This window comes from Leptodactylus fuscus, chromosome 7, assembly GCF_031893055.1.
Source record: "Leptodactylus fuscus isolate aLepFus1 chromosome 7, aLepFus1.hap2, whole genome shotgun sequence".
In the NCBI taxonomy this organism is placed as follows: Eukaryota; Metazoa; Chordata; class Amphibia; order Anura; family Leptodactylidae; genus Leptodactylus; species Leptodactylus fuscus.
Window position 1 is genome coordinate 31,572,693 of NC_134271.1, and position 10,092 is coordinate 31,582,784.

Genomic DNA, 10,092 nt, shown 5'->3' on the forward strand with positions numbered 1-10,092 from the left:
TTACTATGAGACACATGGAGTTACTAAGCTGTAATGCACATGTCCAGACGTTTTATCTGCAATGATGGATTCCCCCAGCCCCCCCCGGCTTACACTCGAGTAAGTGTTCCCAGTTGTTTTGTCGTAAGATTAGGGGCCTTGGCTTATACTCGAGTATATACGGTACATCTTATCCATTATCTTGCAACCCTAAACGAGAGGCATTAATCAAGGATTTTGATTGGGAGGTCCAAGGTTCCATGGTGTAATGGTTAGCACTCTGGACTTTGAATCCAGCGATCTGAGTTCAAATCTCAGTGGAACCTTCGGCTGATCAAAGTTTAGAGAGTGTATTCAAAAGGACTTAGACACACTGGAACAATGGGCTGAGGCGAACAAAATGGTATTTAACAGGGACAAATGCAAAGTTCTACATCTGGGTAACAGAAATGTAAAAAACATATATAGTATGGGAGGAATAGAACTAAGTGATAGCATAGGGGAAAAGGACTTGGGCATAATAGTAGATCACAAATTCAACATGAGCCAACAGTGCGGTGCTGCTGCAAAAAAGGCTAATAAAATTCTGGGATGTATTAAGATCAAGATCAAGAGAGGTCATTATTCCGCTGTACTCTTCCCTGGTCAGACCACACCTGGAATACTGTGTACAGTTCTGGGCGCCTCAATTCAAGAAAGACATCGATATATTGGAGCAAGTCCAGAGAAGAGCAACCAAAATGGTGGAAGGTCTGCAAACCATGTCCTATGAGGAGCGGCTAAAAGAACTGGGATTGTTTAGTTTGCAGAAGAGAAGGCTAAGGGGAGATTTAATAGCAGTCTACAAATATCTGAAAGGTAGTCACAGTGCAGAGGGATCTACCCTATTCTCATTAGCACAAGGAAGTACAAGAAGCAATGGGATGAAACTAAAGGGAAAGAGATACAGATTAGACATTAGGAAAAACTTTCTGACAGTGAGGGTAGTGAGAGAGTGGAATAGGCTGCCACGGGAGGTGGTGGGCGCTCCATCAATGGAAATCTTCAAGCGGAATCTGGATAAACATATAGCTGGGATGATTTAGGAAAACCTGCACTCGCAGGGGGTTGGACCCGATGGCCCTTGAGGTCCCTTCCAACTCTACCATAAGGAAAAAAAAGGAAAATGTAATATAACTAACCCCCTTTTTACATATGAAGGAACTTTTATATGCTATTAAACTGATGTTTATTAGATACTTTTATACCTTCTGCTTGAACTATTTTGAAGGATAAAGAGATCTAGTCCCCTGTTACCAGATTATAGGAGACCCTTCGCCTATCTTGTAATAGTCAGTGACAAGATTACACGGTAGCTGATGTGGTACCAATATTTTAAGGGGTTCTCCCATCTCAGTGTTTCAGCTTTCTGCCTGCAGTCTCTTCTTCTCACTTCCTGTATTTCTCCTCCTCCCCCCCCCCCCCCCCCCCACCTTGCTGAATGGGCCTGAGAAGTCTCAAACACTTATGCAGATAAGATAATATGCAGATACTTGTACAGAATAGACTGTGTTATCAGTGTGTTTACATAGAGAGATAAAGCCAAGTCTGTTATCAGCAAAACTGCAAAAAGCTGAACAGATTGTTCTGCTGGCAAGAGCAGCGAGTAAGTGATGTCACTTGTCCTATAAGTCATGGTTCTGGTCGTGTTTGTTTATGGGAGGAATAAGTTCACATAGCAGGCAAACAAAGCAGTATTTCTAAAGCAATATATTTAGGAAAAGTCTTCAGTTTACATAAGCTACTAGTATAGATAGGATCCTTGAGATGGGACAACCCCTTTAAGGAAAGATAAATGGTGCATCCTTGTAACTGTCTTCGTAAAGTTTGACATGTATGTTATGTAAAATATTTAAAGATATTCCACGAGAGAAATTGAAATGTGTATATAGTGGGGAATACAATTAAAAATTACAATTTAAAAAAAAATAAAAAAAATAATATATATATATATATATATATATATATATATATATATATATATATATATATATATATTCTATATCTATATATATCTATATCTCGTATTTATCGTATTTTTCGGACTATAAGATGCACCCAGGTTTTAGAGGAGAAAAATAGGGGGAAAAAAATTTCAGGCAAAAAATGGTAAAATATTTAATGTATGGGAGTTGTAGTTTTGGAACAGCTGCAAGGCCACATTGACAGGTGACCCTGCAGCTGTACGGGGATGTATAGGGCGTTTTTTTTTGTGGGGCCAGGTGTACTTTTTAGTTATACCATTTTGGGAAATGTTTATTGCTTAATCACCTTTTATTTAATTCAGAGGCAAAACAGAGAGAAAAACCCGGCGGTTTAGCGCTTTTGATTTTGACGTTCACTGTACATAAAAATATTAGTAGACCGGGCATTTTCAGACACAGGGATACCTAATGTGTATGTTTCACAGTCATGTTATACTTTTATATGTATTCTAGGGAAAGGAGGTGAACTTTTATTTTTTTTTTTAATTTTTTTTTTACTATTTTATTATCCCCTGCCTAGGGGGCTTGAACCTGCAATCATTTGATTGCAAGTCCCATAGACGGCAATACAAGTGTATTGCCGTCTATGGGAGATTCTATACATTACTATCGCGGAGTGTCATAGACCAGCCGCGATAGTAATATATATCTGACAGGCCTCGGAGCCTTCATTAGGCTCCCAGCTGTCATCGGAACAGGTCGGCTCCTGCGGCCTCGCTGTGCAGGAGCCGGCCTGCATCACTAAAGGTATGGGGCCGGTCCAACTGACTGCCGGGACATGCGGAGGAGGAGCGGATTTACAGCATGGCCGCACTACTGCCACCGCTGGTTTTCTTCAGCGGCAGGAGCGTGGCAATCTGCAGTCCCCGGCAGCTAAGACAGTCCCCGGCATCTGCTGTAATAGACCGGCGGATGCTGGAGAGTGTCTTAGCTGCCGGGGCCTGCAGTATTGTCACGCTCCTGCCGCTGAAGAAAACCAGCGGTGGCAGTAGCGCGGCCATGCTGTAAATCCGCTCCTCCTCCCACATTCAGACTATAAGACGCACCCTCATTTTCCTCCGAAATTTGGGGGAAAAAAAGTGCGTCTTATAGTCCGAAAAATACGGTGTGTGTGTGTGTGTGTGTGTGTGTGTGTATATATATATATATATATATATATATATATATATATATATATATATATATAATAATTTTTTTAATTTTTATTACAACTTGTATAATTTATTAATCCTACTTGGGAACTTCAATATCAGATCACTTGTAGAATATACTGGAATATTTCTAAATTCATTCAGATTGACCATAAAAGTCAAGTCAATGGCCAACTTTACAACTGGATGAATATTTGCCTCCATGTAGTGGATGAGTTCAGATGCCCTTACACAGTCTTTTTTTGATCATGGTTTTGTTCTGGTTTTAGCTTCAAAACTGGATCACAAAAAAGCAAAGTATGCTGTGCCCATTAGACTTTCAGTGCCAGGATCTACTCCTGTTTTGTGCATTATAAATACATTAGAAAGCCAAAAAAAACCTGATCAAAAACAGGTTATGTAGAAACACACTTAGTACATCAGAGGATTTGCATCAACTATAGTAAAACTGTCCCACAACGGATGTTTTTGACCAAGGGGAAAAAAATAGATTTTCTGTCAAACTCCGTTTTAACTGGTGTCTGAACAGTTACGAGGTAGACCGTACAATAGACTTTTTCCCACTATAATGTCAATATTGAAACTGTAGGCTATGGTAGACAACTATCTAAATCTCCAGTTTTTGTATGTTAAAGGGGTGTTCCCACGTCGCATACTCACCAGTCTTCACTGCTGTAAAATCTTCTTTATAATGTCTATAGAAATAAAATGTATTATTATTATTTCTTCCTGTTTTCTTGTGTCATTTGGTCGGTTTCACATGCAACCTGCTGTTTAGCTCCGCCCCAAATTAGCATGTAGCTCCGCCTATGGGGCGGCTGAAGGGCCTGTGATGTCATCAAAGATCCTCAAACAACACTATATGCAAACTATTGGACTATGAAGTACAGGCAGGAGCAACTCCATTCTGTTACATACAAAGACTGCCTGTCTCTGCCATAATGAACACAATTGAATTAACTAGCCTGATAACTGGGAGAACAGAAGCTAGGTCATGTGGTGTAGACACAGGAATAGCTAGAAACACAGGCTGGCTCCCGTGCACTTAGCCCCTCCCCCCTGAGCAGGCAGATACATCACTTGACTTTTGAGCAGCTAAGTCAAGGGCTGTGTCAACAATGAATTGAATAAAGTAAGATAGTGGACAAACAAAGCAGTTTTGCTGAAGCAATGTATTTAGGAAAAGTCTTACATCCACATTAACAAGCAGTATGGATAGGATCCTTTTGATGGGACAACCCCTTTAACATACTTTAATAAATGGAACTGATAATTCAGTGTGGAAATAACTGAAAAATTTGGGAAACTGTTATATACAATGTGGTCACTCCTGTAAAGTGTGTGGTTTTTGAATTTACAGCTGAAATGTGTTAAACATTTTACTATTTTTTTATTTAAAATTACCAAAATCTGCACAAAATTTATAAGCAATTTTTACTGCACCATATGAATGCCCTCCACCCTATACATCCTATGCAACACATATTAAAATTGATCTTTTATCATTACCCACCACCATCAGTAGTAAATGCACCATTCTGATGGAGCTCTCCTCCACTTGTCTCCAACTTGATGCAGTAGGCCTACACCAAACCACCGAAATCACTTTGGTGGAGCAGGAAGCTAGAGGCGGCCATCTTCCCATTGGCTCCCTAGTTACGAATCACTGGTCTATAAATTTAAAGTAATGCACAAATGTTACTCAGTAGTGGAGGGATAATACTTTATACAGTATATCTGCAATGTTAGTTTGGTACAGTCAGATACCTCTCTTACGAATGCAACAAAATTCTACAAGGAGTTGACTGAGCCTCTATTGGAAGAAGGCATGTAGGACAGGGAGTTCCACTTCATTTTCACTTCATGGTGGTCAGGTGAAGTTTCTGTTAAATGAGAATTCCCACAATATAGATCTCCTGAAATTGAGACAGGAAGAGCTTTTTTGACAATGCATTTCTAGAAAGAAAATGCCACCCTGACCCTACAACTTTAAGGATGGAGAACTCCTTGATCCTATTAGCATTTTGATGAAACAGACTAGTGATTGAAAACGAGCTGGGTAGGAGGCGTGTGTGAATGAAAGGAGTCAGGGGGGTTCTTACGAACTTCCTTTGTCTTTAAGTGATTTAGCACTGCAGGTAGTCGGTGTAGAGGTCATAGGGAAATTGAGGAAAGAGGGAGGAGACTTCTAGTGGGAAAGGCCTATTTAAATGACCAGTTGGGCTTTTAGTTAAATTTCTCAAGGGATTGTTTTGCAGGGGCAAACATTTGGAGTCAAGACTAGAAGAAACTTCTCTAGCAATACCCTGGGTTTGGGGGAACACCAAACGTTTTCTAGAGAGGATACAAGTCAACAGGGCTGAAGTCAAACCATGCTGAATAGAGTCAAACTGGAGTTGAAGGATCCAATGGACTGGAACGCTGTTTACTCGGAGAATGAGGTAAGATGCTTCCTCTACGTCTTCAGAATTGGTGCAAATTGAAGTCTTAGCAACTATGGTTATCTATTGAGATCGTCTGTTCTGATGGCGTTAAATATTCATATAGGTTCATGAGTCACTGGATTTTCTTAAATTTTTTTAATCAGATAAAAGGTAGTGTGTGTGTGTGTGTGTGTGTGTGTGTGTGTGTATATATGTGTGTATAATATATATATATTTAAGTACACAACTATTCGAGGGGTCTTATACAATGGCTTGATACGTCAAATAAGTAGATTCCTAATACTGTCACTAAGTGAATTAAAAATACATATATAAGGCAACTTCAAGGAAGGCACTACTCGGCAAAGACCGAAGACTGTTCTAGTTGTATGCAGTTTCTCATTGCATTGACTTATAAGTTTGTAAATGATGTTTATGGCAAATTCACATAGCTCTCCAGCAGTGTATAAGGATAACTCTGCTCTGATACGAGTAATTCCATGAATAAAATATATTAGGGAACTGTTGTGTATACAGCTCCATAGACCTCAATGTAATGAATCTACAAACTAGACTCTTCTGGCATGGATACTTTATATAAGTCTTACATTGGTACTTCCTTTTCTGCTGTGAGGTTTCCTACATGGATACTACATTGCATTTGATAGACTGTCCATTTGCTCTAGGAAATTGTGTTAAGACAGCCTATAATAAGGAATACACAAGACGTGGCCTTTTATGTCTGTCTTGTGAAGGTAAAACATGGCATTTAGAAAGCAATTAAACCTTATTGTTATTCCAATACCTTTAGAAACTACAAGTTCACTTGGTAGGCCATTGAAAGAAAGAAGGAAGTGTGAAACTGCGGGGAGGGTAATCCTTTTATGCATATTAACCAGAAAAGCTCTAGCTACCATGGAAAATACCATTTATCTACAGTGACCCATCACCCAAGTTCAACATAAATGAAGACCTTTTCATAATTTGAAAATTGAAAACCTTGTATGACAAATTTTTATTTATATCCAGTTTAGGATAATCTAGGGCTATTGCTCCACAGTGATATAGTTACATTTGTAGAAATTTCCATTTAAATTACAAAATACCCCAAAGTTGTAAACTTTTATTTACTTTTCCAGAATTTTCATATTTTCTCTAACCATATTTGTGGCCATGGGAGGAATATGCAAATCTGTCTCCCAAGATGTAAACTGAGACAGTGCCTCTGTTATGCTGCCCTCTGTAGGAAGCACCCTGAACATCATGCCCGACTTTCCCAGAAGCCTTTACTGCATAATGTGGGGTTTTTACCAAGTTAGTTTCTCAGCTACGGACGGCACCGTTTCTGTCTGGTTGGACTTCATCAGCGCAGCCTAGAGAGGACTAAATTGGTAGAAGTGAGAGACCAGATTATGGGGATAACGTCACTCCTTAGGGAGAGACCACCTATTCATGTGTGTGGAGACTTATACAGCCATAGTCGCTCCACTGCAAGGGAGCATGGGAGGAATATGCAAATCTGTCTCCCAAGATGTAAACAGGCTGCGCTGATGAAGTCCAATCAGACAGAAACGGTGCCGTCCGTAGCTGAGAAACTAACTTGGTGAAAACCCCACATTATGCAGTAAAGGCTTCTGGGAAAGTCGGGCATGATGTTCAGGGTGCTTCTATGGCTGTATAAGTCTCCACACACCTGAATAGGTGGTCTCTCCCTAAGGATAGATGTTATCCCCCATATTTGTGGCATCAGACTTTTGTCTTCATCTGCTGCCAATGGCTATGACTGTCAATGCAGGGATTTTCTATAGCTTGACACGAGAAATGGGCAAACTGCTTCGTTCCAAGCCAGATTTGAACCAAATATTCCAAATTGTTTGTGTTTTAATGAAATGGAACAAATGGAGTTTCATCTCAGACAAACCAAAATGGCTACTGCGACATGCATTCAAGTAAATAATTATACTCTGGGATATCTGGAGACCCTCTGCTCTTCTTCCCTCATCTCTTTCGAGCCTCCTCGCAGTGTCTGGCTCTCTCCTGATGTCTTGTACCCTGGAGTCCTTGCTGAGGTCTATGATTGGGTCACCCCAGGGCGAATTAGGTCATTGGGTAGGCCGAGAGCGCGCCAGATGCCACAAAGATACTCAAAGAAGTGAGTGAAAGGGTGTATAAATGTGTTCCAGCATTCATGGTTGTAGCCATTGGTAATTGATAGAGATGAGTGAGTACTGTTCGGATCAGCCGATCCGAACAGCACGCTCACATAGAAATGAATGGACGTAGCCGGCACGCGGGGGGGGTTAAGTGGCCGGCCGCCGTCAAAGCGGAAGTACCAGGTGCATCCATTAATTTCTATGGAGCGTGCTGTTCGGATCGGCTGATCCAAACAGTACTCGCTCATCTCTAGTAATTAATCAAGACAAAAGACTCTTACTACTATATAGTTATAGAAAATTTGATAAAGCTCTGCAAAAGTTTGAACTTCTAATAATATACACATTTCAATTTGGTTCTGTTCCTAGCAGAAGCCCTTTAAATATATTTTTAGAATTTTCATCTCACATGAAATGACTTAAACAGAACTTCTCAGCTTACATGCGGTTGTCTTACTTCTTTTAGGTATACTCTGGATTACACCACACGAATACTGGCCTTCAACCCAACTCCTTTATGTCTAGCGATGTCTCCACAGTACCACAATCCATATCATACATGAACAATACTATGGCAAGGCCAGTCAATAACCTCCAAAACAACCTAAGTTCTCATAACTCTTTGGCACATAATATGGGAGGTCCAATGACCTCTCCAACAGCATCGCCTGCTTACCCGCTCAACTATTGCCAAGGAGAGGCTGAATACCAGAGAGATCCTCGAACCTACAGAAGGAATTACTCTCATGCCAAACCTCCTTACTCGTATATATCACTTATAACAATGGCTATTCAACAATCCCCAAATAAAATGATGACACTGAATGAGATTTACCAATGGATCATTGACCTCTTCCCTTATTATAGGCAGAACCAGCAACGTTGGCAGAACTCTATCCGTCACTCGTTGTCATTCAATGACTGCTTTGTGAAGGTTCCTCGCTCTCCAGAAAAACCAGGGAAAGGTTCTTACTGGACTCTTCACCCAGAGTCTGGAAATATGTTTGAAAATGGATGCTACTTGAGAAGACAAAAGAGGTTCAAGTGCGAAAGATCCAGAGCTGCGTCTTCGGACGTAGAAAAAAAAACTGATCAAGGTGCAGATGAAGTGGCTGTGGGTTTGAAGGAGTCTCCTGCTAACTATGATGAGAGCTCTTCATCCAGGTCCCCAAAAGCTGTGGCAAACAGTGGTGAGAGAGACTCTTTGTTTGCAAACCTTCCACAACCAACTGGAGCTTCTCCGGCATGCATAAGCCCTGATTCAGAGCAAGGAGGGTCAGCATCACAGGGCTTGTATCCCCTAAATTTACCTAATGATGGTTACCTTGGAATGATAGAAGATCCACAGCTGAAGCATGACCCTTTTCCTGGTAGACACCCATTTTCTATTAATCAACTGATGTCTCCTGAACAGGCCCAGGCCTACGCTGGCAAAATGGATATGTGTTCAACCGCTAATCCTCTTGTTCACTATCCTAACTATACTCCTGACTATCACAACATGACTCCAAAAAGTGGAGTGGACATGCCTACAACCACCAATGAAACCACCAATTATTATGCAAATATGTATTCCAGGCCTTTACTTAGCTCACTGTAATATAGAATTATTTTAATTTATGGCCTGTTTCACAGTTTTAACATTTTCTAGAAGCGAATCGGATAACTGGACATTGTATCTGCTCTTTTTATAAAGTTTTTATATTTAAGTGATAATTTTATGTAACTTGATAATATTATACATTAAAAAGGATGTTTCACTTGGTATAAGCTGTGACCAGTTTTTATTTTTTATTTTGATACATTTGTATTGTTGGAACCAGAGTGTGGAACTATTATATTTATAAACCGTCTGAAATTCTTTTTTTTAAATTTTTTTAATTTTTTTTTTTTATCGTTGTCCCTAAAATGTCTTCACTGTCCAAATGACAAAAATACTATTGCACTGAATGTTGATAGGCGTAAACTAGACTCAAGATCTTTTGGATCTCTGCAATACATTATCTTTTTTTATTTTTAATGTATATAAAATGTGATGTCTCGTCTGTGTGGATTTTTTTTTTTTTTTTTTTTTTTTTTTTGTATTTAACGTTGTAAAACACTTGTTTTCTAGGAGTATCTGACAATTTACATGCATCCTGTTTTCCAAATTGGTGTTTTTTAATATTAATATATTTAATTAAACTTATTGTGTATGTTCTTTAAATGAAGAATTCAGAAAAATATTTTAACTTGTTGATTAAGGAGTATATTCATCCCTCTTCACTTTCTACATTGTCTTCTAGGGGAGTTACAGAAAGTGTTGAGCTCTGCTTGCTAGAGATGAGCGAGTAGTACTTGATCGAGTAGGTATTCGATCAAA

The 10,092-nt window shown here is 39.6% G+C and overlaps 1 protein-coding gene and 1 non-coding gene across 2 annotated transcripts; both read left to right on the forward strand.

The window, feature by feature from the left end:
• The first annotated feature begins 233 nt into the window (after window positions 1-233).
• Window positions 234-305, forward strand: TRNAQ-UUG (transfer RNA glutamine (anticodon UUG)). Its single transcript has one exon. It is a non-coding gene; the product is annotated as a tRNA-Gln (tRNA).
• A 5,221-nt stretch (window positions 306-5,526) lies between these two features.
• LOC142212587 (forkhead box protein A4-like) lies at window positions 5,527-9,330 on the forward strand. The gene is made up of 2 exons (XM_075280550.1): window positions 5,527-5,595; window positions 8,197-9,330. Exons 1-2 carry the CDS (start codon window positions 5,527-5,529, stop codon window positions 9,328-9,330), a joined length of 1,203 nt encoding a protein of 400 aa, XP_075136651.1.
• Window positions 9,331-10,092: the final 762 nt, after the last annotated feature.